General features: G+C 43.0%; 2 protein-coding genes and 1 long non-coding RNA gene across 7 annotated transcripts in view; 1 reads left to right on the top strand and 2 right to left on the bottom strand.

Moving 5' to 3' along the window:
* The window catches only part of zzef1 (zinc finger, ZZ-type with EF hand domain 1), a 54610-nt gene extending 49627 nt beyond the window's left edge, over window positions 1–4983 (bottom strand). For all 4 annotated transcript variants that reach the window (XM_090192831.1, XM_090192832.1, XM_090192833.1 and 1 more), the window contains exons 1-6: window positions 4162–4983; window positions 3160–3304; window positions 2737–2931; window positions 2327–2510; window positions 1838–2037; window positions 59–269 (exon numbers count right to left, since the gene is read on the bottom strand). In XM_090192831.1, coding sequence (XP_090048957.1) covers window positions 59–269; window positions 1838–2037; window positions 2327–2510; window positions 2737–2931; window positions 3160–3304; window positions 4162–4575 — 1349 coding nt within the window. In that variant the 5' untranslated portion in view covers window positions 4576–4983. The remainder of the gene's footprint in view (window positions 1–58; window positions 270–1837; window positions 2038–2326; window positions 2511–2736; window positions 2932–3159; window positions 3305–4161) is intronic.
* LOC110537825 (uncharacterized) lies at window positions 4743–7203 on the top strand. The gene is made up of 3 exons (XR_002475680.3): window positions 4743–5662; window positions 6048–6341; window positions 6665–7203. It is a non-coding gene; the product is annotated as an uncharacterized LOC110537825 (long non-coding RNA).
* Window positions 7204–10597: 3394 nt separating this feature from the next.
* The window catches only part of LOC110538909 (ankyrin repeat and FYVE domain-containing protein 1), a 43290-nt gene continuing 40592 nt past the window's right edge, over window positions 10598–13295 (bottom strand). For both annotated transcript variants that reach the window (XR_016485142.1, XM_036937852.2), the window contains exon 25: window positions 10598–12711. Coding sequence is in view for 1 of the 2 variants with exons in the window: in XM_036937852.2 (XP_036793747.2) it covers window positions 12579–12711 (133 nt within the window). In the remaining variant the exon portion in view is untranslated. The remainder of the gene's footprint in view (window positions 12712–13295) is intronic.

The raw sequence follows: 13295 nt of genomic DNA, 5'->3' as shown, positions 1-13295 counted from the left end.
CCCCTAAATAAGCATGACATAGCACCCTTCCATAACCCTGTCTCTAGTTGGTACTCACTGTGTGCTCTGTAGGACAGTCTGTGCCAGGACAGGGTTGGTCTCCATTGAGGCTGTGACCAGGGAGGTGAGCAGTGACAGGTACCAGATAGCCGAGGCATCAGACACAGACACCTCTTTACTCTTGGTGATCTGGTAGCCCAGGGTCTTCAGCCCGTGGATCCGCGTGTCACAACCATCACTCAGGCACCGCTTGATGTTGATCTGGATGTCTGGAGGCCACAGAGCGGAATGATTTGAATGGCGTGGGATAGGATCCGACAGAAATACTTGACTAATCCCAGAGGGTACATGTCTTCAGTTTGTGGCGAAATCTGCACGGAGCCTTCACCGTGCACTGCCACTTTAAGAGCGCATGAGCAGTAAGGAAGGAGGAAATAAAGAGAGCTCATTCAGCTCTTTGGGGAGGAGCTCTTTGGTGGCGCGACAGTTTGATTGTGTGTGCTGTGCTGCAGAAGTTTTGTTTGTTTTCAGCGTGTGTAGTTTATAGAGTGTTTAACTCAATCATCGGTGTAATCGCTCTAGGTCGTGGTTGTTTTCATTTGGGAACACGCCCGTTATGGATCGCATGGATTAGTAGCAACATTGTTGCGAAGCTTTAACATACAAACCATCGGACAGTCAGACAGTACACCTGCACGCCTGAAGACCACAGCTAAGATCTCTCTTGTTCTCTTTCTCTTTTTCTCTTCCCTCTATCGTTCCAGTGCTTTACCCTGCAACAGACTCTCTATTTTTCCAATGCACTTCCCATTGAAGTTCATTAGAGCTGGACTATTATTGCCCTGCCAGAAGTATTTGGACATTTTAGTTAAAAGGGAGGTTGCTTGCAAGGTGTGTATTATTATGTGAACTGTATTGAGGTGTACTAATGACATGTGGCCGAGAAGACTGGACATTTTTAAGGCCTTTGTTGTGTTGATGAACACCCCCCCACATTCATACCCTCTGCACTCATCCACTAGAAAATAATACAGATTATTGCAAATCCTATGTTGATGACTGGGTTCGTTCTTGTATGAAGTTTCTGTTGAATTGCTCTGCCATTATTAGTATTAGTATTATTGTATGAGGTATTCTTGTTTGGGTTACCCCTGTGCTGTGATGTGGGTTTTATATGGTGTGTATTATTTTTTCTCTCCACTGGCTATCTGGGAAACAGGCTACCCTCTAGGCAGTCTCTTCTGCTGATGTGTGTGGGTCTGGTAGTGGTACTCTCTCTATTCTACTCTTTTCCTTTCGGCATGGTTAATACCTGCCTGGCGCCCGAACAAAATCTTTCTTTACCCCTCTCTAATAAATAACGCTACAAGTTGGCACACTGAACAAAAACATATTAAACTAAAACCTCTGTCACCAGGGGTGGTCTACAGCCTGATGAATTGAGTAATAAAATAAATAAACACATCTAAAACTAGATAGAAAGTATGCAGAAAATATCATGGATATACGTTTTGAAATAACTGCTCTTTTTCGCCAATGAATTTCAAAATCCCAATGTGGCCCTTGAGCCAAAAAGTTTGCTGACCCCTGATGTATACTGTATTCAAAATCCAGGGAGAATCAATTTCAAACAGAAGCTTAACCAGAGAAGCAGACTTCTAGCCTCCCCAAAATACTAACTGGAGGAACTGGATGAATTGAGTAGTGTGTAATAAAGTAGGAGCTTTCACATTAGACTCATGATCCGGGTGGATTGCACCCACATCGATCTGTATCATTATTTTCTGGAGTTAAAGGCCCTTGTGACATGCAGGCAGGCAGACAGCGACTGACTCACAGGGGTGAGTGATGTTGGCGTTCTCCAGCAGGGCCACGTAACCTGTGACGTTGGAGGGGATGCGCACATCCTTGATCTCCTGCAGCGATCGCCGGTTCTTGCCCACGGCCACCGACACCAGCTGGGGCATGTAGCTGTGGTCGTTGGATGCCACTGCGATGGCCAGGCGACGCAGCACCACGTCCGGCTTCATCTTCAACCTGAAAATACGACGATAAGGTCAAATGAAAAGTAGGGCCCCGAGTTTAACCTGAGAATGTGACTTGATCAGGTAAAACTCATTGCCCTAAACATGACACTTTAGCCTGGACACAAGGAAATCAAACAACATTTGAACTCAAAGATAATAGTGTACTCAAAGATAAATATATATAAATAAACTACAAAGGTACATTAGAAAGCTAGCCACAGCTCCCTTTCAAGCTGGATGTGAACGGCTTGGATCTAACCCTGATTAAAAAGCCATGCTTGTTAGCTGTTGTCTCTCACCTTATCCAGTGTGAGCGGGCGCTGCCGTCTGACTGCCAGAAGGTCACAGTCTCTCCGTTGGTCATCTTGTGGATGTCCGTGGCATTGGACGAAGCTTCTATGAAGTTGTAGCACTGTGTGACCACCTTCACTTTATCCACCTCTGGGTCCCGGTTCAACTCTGCCCTGTACTGGATGTCTAAGTCTGGGAGGAGGGAGAGAGGAGAACCAGCCCAATGAGACAAACTGAGGTGTTGTTTCATGGTGAATAAAGGGTAAACTAGTATTACATGACATTCATGATCTGAAGATGTGTGTAATTGATGTGTAATAATAGGTTGTTAGTACACGGCAATCTCCTTGTGCTAATTTAACAACATTCATGTTCCCAGAGGGTATTCTATCGATATTTTATAATACTTTTTGTTCACCTTTCTCCTTCTGAAGGAGGAACTCTAGGAAGTCCTGCACCACAGTAGACCTCATGGTACAAATGCTGTTGTATCCCTCTAGAACAGGGAAAGGGATGGCACTACTGGGAATACGGTTCCTGTGGAGGAACTTCAGGATCTTTGAGGCGTGCGCTCCCAACCTGTCTTTGGACTTGGAGAATATGTCAACAAATCCTAAAATAAAGAAGGAAGATACACATATAAGATGTATCATGCTGTTGGTGAACACAGAAATCCATTTTACCTACATCTTTGCCTATCCCTCTGTCCTCTAAGCCCTCTGCCCCTATCCTTTCCCCAGTCTTCCTATCGCAACTCCCCACAATGTACAGAATACCCACCACAACATAACTCCCCATTAACCTATAACATACATCAGTATCACATTGGGTCTGTTCCTACCTGGGGTTAGGGTGCATGCCTGGAGTTGTCTGATCACGTGACTCAGCTCTCCCTGTAGATTGGCCCCGTTGGAGTTCTTCAGAGCCATCAGCATGTTCTCGACGTCCACCACTCCATCTCCCTCTGCGTCAAACTGACCAAAGGCCTAGGGCAGGGACAGAGAAACATGAGGAAATACACTCATAGGGACATAGACATTCAACTACGCAGGTTGTTCACCTCTGCTTCAGTCTACACTAGGACGTCACCTGGGTGACAGGGTTAGGAGAGAAGCTAATATTTTTGACACACTGACCTGAGGTGGACACATTGCCAATGCCTTGACCCCCCTGGCCTCTACAACAATCTTCCCAGGAAAGGCCCGACAACTGTCAGCTCAGGATAAAAGTGACACAGACCCTAGAACCAAAACATGGAGCTATTTGATATCTGCCTATGCTGATAATCTGTTATGAGATTACACTATATTTTTTTTGTGTCTCTCTGTCAAACCAGACAGGTATACTGTTTCTATGGATTGTGGATGTTACTGTGAGTCAGGATTCCATAGCATTCTGAAGCATGCCTACCCTGCCATAGGCACACAATGTCCTACATTGACAGAGATAAAGGCAAAGCTATTCATTACGGAGCAGGTCCTATTCATATATCAACTCGTGACAGAAAACGTAGCTAAAAGGTCTACAAAAAGTACAATGCAGCTTGTTGTAGATAGAGCAGAAAATAGGAAGGTTTGGCATCAAAATATCAATGATCACTGACAAACGTAAAGGTCTGACAGCACATAATGTCCCTTTATGGCTCGTGGTGTCGTGACACACTTATTGCTTGGCATGGGTTAGTCAGAGGACATGTAACCAGGCCTACAATGTAAACAAAACACTTTCAGCCACTCAGCTGCGAATCACATAATGGTGGACACTCGCTCTTCCTATGATAACATTGAGGTATAAGAAATATTGTGGGCTTTATATTATGGTAGTTATCGCGGAAATACTGTACCTCTTCGCACTCATCTCGCGGAGCGTCTCGGCTCTCGAGCATCTCGCAAAATTGTTCCACATTTACAGACTCCTCTCCCCGGCTCAACCGATCCTCGAGCCACCGCACCAGGACGCCCTCATTCCCGGCCAGGACCGACTCAGGAATGGCGACCCCCGAGTCGCTAATGCGGGCCGCCGCCTCCCTCAGTTTGACTTGCTCTAAAAGCACCCCTGGGGTAGGTGGTCCGCAGCCCGGCACTGGAGGGTTATTCGATCCCCTTCCACTCCTTCCAGAACCAGAGCCTCCACTGTTAGCAACGCCGACGCCCGTGGCCGCAGAGGCCGGACTGCCTTCCGCGAACCCGGGGCTTTCGGCTTCGACATCCTCCTCGTCCCCACTACCACCTCCGCAGCCGCTCTCTGCGTTTCCCATGTTGTATAGCGGCCTCTGGCTTTCCTAAAATTCGTAGAGGTCCGGTTGGAGACAGTTTTGTAAACGGGATTGAAAAATCCACAGCCCTTTCCAACCTGTGTTCTTCCGTTTCGTTCCACTACCGCATTGACGTTCAGTACGTGCCCTACTAGATCGCTCGCTACGTCATCAGAAACTTTGGACCCAATGGGCGGAGGTGTACGTTCTAGGCCCGGATCATGAAATAGCTTAGATGCATATAGAAAACAATATTTGATGTAGGCCTATTCTTATATAAAACTATTCATGATATAGCTGCAGTACAAAACTCTCAGATTCACGATTATACCGTGCATTGCTGAACGTGCGGACACCAAGCCAAACCAGGGAACTATATAAACTATGTGGTTTGTAACTCTGCACTGATGTGAGCATGCTCAGTGGATTAAACGCATACCCGGAAATAAAAATACAGAAACGGCGATTATTTTTAAACATGTTTAATTAATTGACAAAATGTAACGGTACATGACAAGGAATAGCTGAGCTGCGAAGGCTTCGACATAATGCTAGGGTTTATAATTTCATTTATTTGTGTATTAGTGGCAATACTAATACCACAGATGAGAACATCTTTACTATTACTACACCAGGACTGTGCCCACATCACTGACGACCTGTGCAGCGCATAACCAAAGAGGAGTTATCTCTGTACAGCGGAGAGAACAGCAAGGGCCTTTACCTGTCCATCCAATAATGTTTACATATTTTGCACAACTCATCTCATATGTATATATTATATTCTACTGTATTTTAGTGTATGCCGCTCCGACATTGCTCGTCCAAATATGTATATATTCTTAACTCCATCCTTTACTTTAAATGTGTGTGTATTGTTAGATCTTACTTGTTAGATATTACTGCACTGTTGGAGCTAGAAACACAAGCATTTCGCTACACCCGCAATAACATCTGCAAAACGTGTATGTGACCAATGGGGACTTTACAGATACCAGTCTGACTGATGATGTGTCCAGTCTGACCTCTGCTCAGGTGGTGTCCCTGTAAGACTAGATGACCTTCTATCACAAGGACTACAAGCCTATGGGTGGGTATCAATGCCTGTAGGCCATCGTATCTTCATACGAGGGTCCCATGCATGGTCCATTTGACCAAGGAACTTTTGTCATTGATACTAGCACAGTTGTCATTATTGCACTCAATACTAGCCTGGGTACCAGTCTGTTAATGCAGTCTTTCCAACTCCTTATAGAATTGTGATGCATTTGCAAGCAGTGAAGTGCAATGATACTTATTGAACAGACGGGTACCCAGGCTAGTTCATTACATACATGAACATAAGGTTCAAAGGCCCTTGCAGACACCCGAGAACCGAGTTTGGAAAACCCTGTGTTAACCCAAAAGGACAATAATATACAGAGAATCCTTTGAAAGTTGTGAGATTCAAGTCCTCCCTCTGTGATATGCTGCAGGCAGACAGGTGGGGGCAGTTTTACAGTGACGGTGGAGAGCCCACAGAGGCCTTGCTGCAGGTGGAGGCAGCCCTGGAAGAGGGGCAGACACTCAAGGACCAAGCCCAGGCTGAGAAGTAACACCTCCCAGCCAGCAACTCAGAGTGGAGTGCTGCCAGGAGAGGACGGGTCTGGTGCTCCACCAAGAGGAACTGACATCATGGTGCACAGAGAAACTTTGTGCATGTTTGACATTGCAGTCGGAAGTTCAGGCGACTACCGACTGATTGATCTACAAATCACCCTGAATCATAAGTAACTACTCTTTTATTATTTTTAGATCAGTCAGTAACAATCAACAATATACCATGGATTTGATGTTCTCGACCACGGCCATTGTATTTACTAGCCTAAGGTTGATGGTGGCAATGTGTGTGGGCCCTAACATGCTGAAGGATATCATACACTAGGGGGCGCTAACTCAAGCCTAAATAACATTAATCGTTGCCTCCTATCAACTAGTATGGATAGAAGCATTCACAGCCATCATAGAGATCAGTCTATGCTCTGGAAGCATTACTAGGGAAGTGTATTTTTAAGCATGTAGCTCTGATTGGACTGTTCTTTTCTCTCCTCAGTGGTGGAGTGCAGAGAGACTAGGCCGGCGTACCGAGGGTACTGTTCTCTCTTGGCTCGGGCAGCTCTCACTGTGTATGTGTCCAGAACTCCTCCACAGTGAAAAACCCTAACATCCAGGATTATGAGGGCTGCCCCCCCGCTCACGCTGAGTCATGTCCTGTCAGAGAGTAGAGGGTGAGGTTAGACAAAAGGGGGCTCTGTGAAGGCTGGGCCACCTCACACACAAGGGCCTATATACTGTTATCTAAAACTTCCCAAGAGTTCTGAATTAGAATGACTGGATATCTGATTGTCAGTTTGAATATAACCTCTGTTGAATGGTTTTTGTTCTTTATGCATGTACATTTTAGTTTAATTAATATGCAATATGTCAACTAATTGCAAGTGCAAATAGCCAAATACTGTACACTCAATAATTAGGAATAGAAGGGAAGTGTTTTATACTACACGGAACCAAAATATAAATTCCACATGTAAAGTGTTGGGCCCATGTTTCATGAGCTGAAATAAAATATCCCAGAAATGTTCTTTGCACAAATAGTGTATTTCTCTCATTTTGTGCAAAAATGTGTATTTAATCCCTGTTAGTGAGCATTTCTCCTTTGCCAAGATAATCCATCCACCTGACAAGTGTGGCATATCAAGAAGCTGATTAAACAGCATGATCATTACACAGGTGCAACTTGTGCTGGGGATAATAAAAGGCCATTAATGTGCAGTTTTGCCACAGACACACAATGCCACAGACGTCTCACATTTTGAGGGATCATGCAATTGGTGTGCTGACTGCAGGAATTGAATGTTAATTTCTCTAGCATAAGACTCCAAAGTCATTTTAGCGAATTTGGCAGTACGTCCAACCAGCCTCACAACCGCAGACCACGTGTATGGCATCTTGTTGGCGAGTGGTTTACAGATGTCAACGTTGTGAACAGAGTGCCCCATGTTGGCGTGGGGTTATGTTATGGGCAGGCATTAGCAAAAGACAATGAGCACAAATGCATTTTGTTGATAGCAATTTGAATGCATATAGATACCGTGACGAGGTCCTGAGGACCATTGTCACGCCATTCATCAGCCGCCATCACCTCATATTTCAGCATGATAAAGCACGGCCCCATGTCGCAAGGATCTGTACATAATTCCTAGAAGCTGAAAATGTCAAAGTTCTTCCATGCCCTGCATACTCACCAAACATGTCATCCATTGAGCATGTTTGGGATGCTCTGGATAAACAGCGTGTTCCAGTTCCCGCCAATATACTTCGCAGATACATTGAAGAGTGGGAAAACATTCCACAGGCCACAATCAACAGCCTGATCAACTCTATGCAAAGGAGATGTGTCGCGCTGTATGAGGCAAATGGTGGTCACACCAGATACTGACTGGATTTCTGAGCCATGCCCCTCTTTTCAATTCAGATAATAAAAATGCATTGGTCACATATACAGTGCCTTGCGAAAGTATTCGGCCCCCTTGAACTTTGCGACCTTTTGCCACATTTCAGGCTTCAAACATAAAGATATAAAACTGTATTTTTTTGTGAAGAATCAACAACAAGTGGGACACAATCATGAAGTGGAACGACATTTATTGGATATTTCAAACTCCTTTAACAAATCAAAAACTGAAAAATTGGGCGTGCAAAATTATTCAGCCCCTTTACTTTCAGTGCAGCAAACTCTCTCCAGAAGTTCAGTGAGGATCTCTGAATGATCCAATGTTGACCTAAATGACTAATGATGATAAATACAATCCACCTGTGTGTAATCAAGTCTCCGTATAAATGCACCTGCACTGTGATAGTCTCAGAGGTCCGTTAAAAGCGCAGAGAGCATCATGAAGAACAAGGAACACACCAGGCAGGTCCGAGATACTGTTGTGAAGAAGTTTAAAGCCGAATTTGGATACAAAAAGATTTCCCAAGCTTTAAACATCCCAAGGAGCACTGTGCAAGCGATAATATTGAAATGGAAGGAGTATCAGACCACTGCAAATCTACAAGACCTGGCCGTCCCTCTAAACTTTCAGCTCATACAAGGAGAAGACTGATCAGAGATGCAGCCAAGAGGCCCATGATCACTCTGGATGAACTGCAGAGATCTACAGCTGAGGTGGGAGACTCTGTCCATAGGACAACAATCAGTCAGTCGTATATTGCACAAATCTGGCCTTTATGGAAGAGTGGCAAGAAGAAAGCCATTTCTTAAAGATATCCATAGAAAGTGTTGTTTAAAGTTTGCCACAAGCCACCTGGGAGACACACCAAACATGTGGAAGAAGGTGCTCTGGTCAGATGAAACCAAAATTGAACTTTTTGGCAACAATGCAAAACGTTATGTTTAGCGTAAAAGCAACACAGCTGAACACACCATCCCCACTGTCAAACATGGTGGTGGCAGCATCATGGTTTGGGCCTGCTTTTCTTCAGCAGGGACAGGGAAGATGGTTAAAATTGATGGGAAGATGGATGGAGCCAAATACAGGACCATTCTGGAAGAAAACCTGATGGAGTCTGCAAAAGACCTGAGACTGGGACGGAGATTTGTCTTCCAACAAGACAATGATCCAAAACATAAAGCAAAATCTACAATGGAATGGTTCAAAAAGAAACATATCCAGGTGTTAGAATGGCCAAGTCAAAGTCCAGACCTGAATCCAATCGAGAATCTGTGGAAAGAACTGAAAACTGCTGTTCACAAATGCTCTCCATCCAACCTCACTGAGCTCGAGCTGTTTTGCAAGGAGGAATGGGAAAAAATGTCAGTCTCTCGATGTGCAAAACTGATAGAGACGTACCCCAAGCGACTTACAGCTGTAATCGCAGCAAAAGGTGGCACTACAAAGTATTAACTTAAGGGGGCTGAATAATTTTGCACGCCCAATTTTTCAGTTTTTGATTTGTTAAAAAAGTTTGAAATATCCAATAGATGTAGTTCCACTTCATGATTGTGTCCCACTTGTTGTTGATTCTTCATAAAAAAAATACAGTTTTATATCTTTATGTTTGAAGCCTGAAATGTGGCAAAAGGTTGCAAAGTTCAAGGGGGCCGAATACGCAAGGCACTGTACATGGACAGCATATGTTAATGCTTGTGTAGTGAAGCTTGTATTTTTTTGGGGGGGGTCTGAACAACAGACGCATATCTATATTCCCATTCATGTGAAATCCATAGATTACAGCCTAATTAATTTATTTCAATTGACTGATGTCCTTATGTGAACTGTAACTCAGTAAAATATTTGAAATTGTCATGCGTTTATATTTTTCTTCAATTGACCACACACAAAAAGAAACATGTTTTATAAAACACGTTTGTACTTCCATCTAACTGGTAATTGTCAGAGGACATTCATTTGTGGTTAAGACAAAGGACAGGAGCGAACATGTGCCATGAAGTTGTTTTTGTCGCACTGCTTTGCTTTATCTTGGCCAGTTGTAAATGAGAACTTGTTCTCAACTGGCCTACCTGGTTAAATAAAGGTGAAATAAAAAATATATATATATTTAAAAAATGAAACAGACTTGCCAAACGTGGGTCTGTTGTAGACCCACTTCCTCTCTAACCTGTCAAAAATAAAAGTCCCCCAAAATGTATTCCTTTATTGTCCACATGGCACATGTATAGGACTTTTATTTTGACATGATGTAAGCAGAATGGAAGTTGGTCAACAAGAAACACACAATTGGAAAGTTATTTTGATAATACGATCCTTTAGATATTTTCTCAAATGAACCCAATCATCCTGCCCACCGGAATAGTAAGTTGAAATGGAATTCTATTTAACTTCTGGTTTCCCGCTTACTGTTTTTGTGCAACCCAATACAATTGAGAGAAATGCTAGTGTATGCTAAATACACTCACGTTGCTAAAAGCAGTTAGTCTTGGACATGTTTGTATTTAAAGTACAGAGCCAAAAACAAGATCCTGTTCTTATTTGATGACCTTTATGTAAAGTCGTCCTCCCTTTCGCAAGGAAGAAACAGGCTAGATATCTGAGCATACTGAAACAATGTGCATAAAAGATTAACAGAGGCAAATATTTCAGTTGTCACAATTACAAAAAAAGCTAACTGCATTAAGTACAAAACAATTGTAGTGGTCAAAAATATTATACATTTATCTGTACAATTTAACAGACCACTGACAGGCCAGTGGCAACCACCAACTCATTCTCACATTCTCTCCCCTTATGATCAGAAATGTCATGTAATCTTGATAAAGTGCACCTGTTAGGTTTTGAAATCAAGAATCAGGAAAAAAAGAAAAAAAAATGCCTTGTTTTCTTGACACAGAATAATAAACCTAGTTCTGGATTTGAAGAAGGCATCAACATTTTCATTGAAATTTATTTTTAGTCAAGGACTTCGCTTAATCTGGTCCGGGGAAACCAGACTGGTAGGTCAAGACAACACCTGAATTGAGGCAATACCAATTGTTACATATAACAAATCCCCAACAAGAGGACCGTAGGCCCGGATTAAATGGAATGTACATGTCAGTGATCTGGGTGGCAAACATAATTCATGAGGACTATGATATAATAAAAAATGTATACGCTACAAATTAAATGACATGCATTGACAGGCATTTTATCAAACGTATAATTTCATAGCGAGGATTATTTAGCATTTGGGACTAACAAAACCTTAAATGGTAAAGGTTCTCAGCCTTTCCAGTTCTCATGGAAAATACATTGATTACACTTAGTAGCTGAGTGTCTTGTCCCATTTACCGATTAAGTGGTGGTCTATAAATGCTTATGAGGTTGTTTTATGCAGTTACATTGAAATCATGTATCTCTTTCTCCTTTTTTTTTACAAGCAGAGAGTTAAAATTGAGTGTTTCATTAATATTTTAATCATTGAATCAAAAATGTAATGTTGAAGCATTGATAAAAAAAATATATATTATTTTGTGTGTGAAAAAGCTGTAGTCCCAACAACAAAAAACATGATCTGCTTCATAGTAACTCAACTCTATTCCCTTAAAATCCAACACACCGGCCTCTAATTCTTATTAGAACCAGCCACACAGCCAACAGTAAAAAGTCGAGAGCAAAACAAAGTGATCATCTTAAATTGACAGAAGTAGAACAGAGATGAACACCTGAAAACACTACAACAGAGGGGGTAAACCCAGCCCTGCATCACAATAATTTGTTATTTTTATCAGTGGGCACCGGTGAAATTTGTATAGCAATCCTTTCTTTAAAATCCATGAAGGGAAGTCGGGAGAAATGACAGATTGTGATGCAGGGCAGGTCTTGGAGAGCAGCAGGTGTTTTGCTTTCTGTCTCAGCAGCACAGTGCAGTGATGGATTCATTTGATGAGTGGGCCAGTGAGTGGCTGCTACTGGAGAAATACTGTCTGTTCGTTTTTCAGCTCCCAACAGAGACAAGGGTCTAACCGCTCCTGCAATCTGACACCATTACATGTTCATCATTGATTCTCATGATTCCTTCAAACACTTGATAAATTCTATCTTGGGTCAAAACCATGATCAGTCCTTAGTAAGACAATCTGAAGAACATCTCCCCCCCCCCCCCCCAACTAGCCCAGTCCTGGAGTCACTGAGCCACTAAGCAAGCGTTTCATTTAATCCAATTTCACATCATGATGACTGATCAAAAAAACATGTTTTATAAATTCTACTTCATAAGTCCTGCTAGAACTTTAACATATTTGTATAGACTGGAATGACTAGTACAGAGGTTGTGGTCCGTCCGATACTCTGTCCAATAACTTTCCAGGAAGTTAGACCTGGCTGCTACTGCCGCGCCGCCACCTTGCCTGGTGTTGCCCAGCCCACAGTGCCAGGGTGGTGAGCCAGGCACGGCTGGCACCCCATAATGGGAAGATGAAGGGGGAGGGAGGTTCGGATGGATGGAGGGCATGCTGTCCGGTGCTGTTAGGACACCCCACCCAGAGTCAGTACGTCGAAGCAGATGTCACAGACCCTCACAGGCTTGTTCAGGTCAAACTTAATGATGGGGATTTCCTTTATGGAACACTTGTGGCAGAGCAAGCGGCCGCAGTGACGGCTGGGTGGAGACAGGGAGCAAGGGGAGGGGGGAGCGGAAGGAGATGAGTAAGAAGAGCAGAGTGGGGGAGACAGAGTTAGGTATTAAAGGTCAACAGGACAGACTTTCACTTCACTTAAAAAGGGGCAATCAGATGTTCTAACGATAAAAGCACCACCCGCCACTGTTTTGGCAAAATAAAATAAAAATGTAACCACTCAAATTCAGATATAATATTTGACAAAAACTATTTCAAACCTTGTGTGGGAATACTTTGGAAGAGATTAAATCACATGGAACTGATTTGCTGGAGTTTTTACAGTCGTATGTCCATAAAAAAATAAAAATACAATCACCTGCGAGTCGCCAGTTGGGGAACCCTGCTATAAAGTATTTGTTTATATTTACAATGTAAAACATTGGAGTAAAATAAGCTGATATTTTGGGTTCTGAAGTTCAACCAAGCTCACGGAGGCATTAATCGTGCTATATTACTCAAGGATCAATGGCGATACCATTAATTCATTTGTAAGTTAATAAAACATGTTGCAGATTGCCCCTTTAAAAAGGACTGAAGCAGTCTTTATTAGTAAACAGTTTTTCCG

The sequence above is a fragment of the Oncorhynchus mykiss genome, chromosome 12 (genome assembly GCF_057628025.1).
Source record: "Oncorhynchus mykiss isolate SJ-2025 chromosome 12, ASM5762802v1, whole genome shotgun sequence".
Taxonomy (NCBI): Eukaryota; Metazoa; Chordata; class Actinopteri; order Salmoniformes; family Salmonidae; genus Oncorhynchus; species Oncorhynchus mykiss.
Note: the sequence above shows the minus strand (reverse complement) of the source record. Positions and strands in the feature narration are given on the sequence as shown.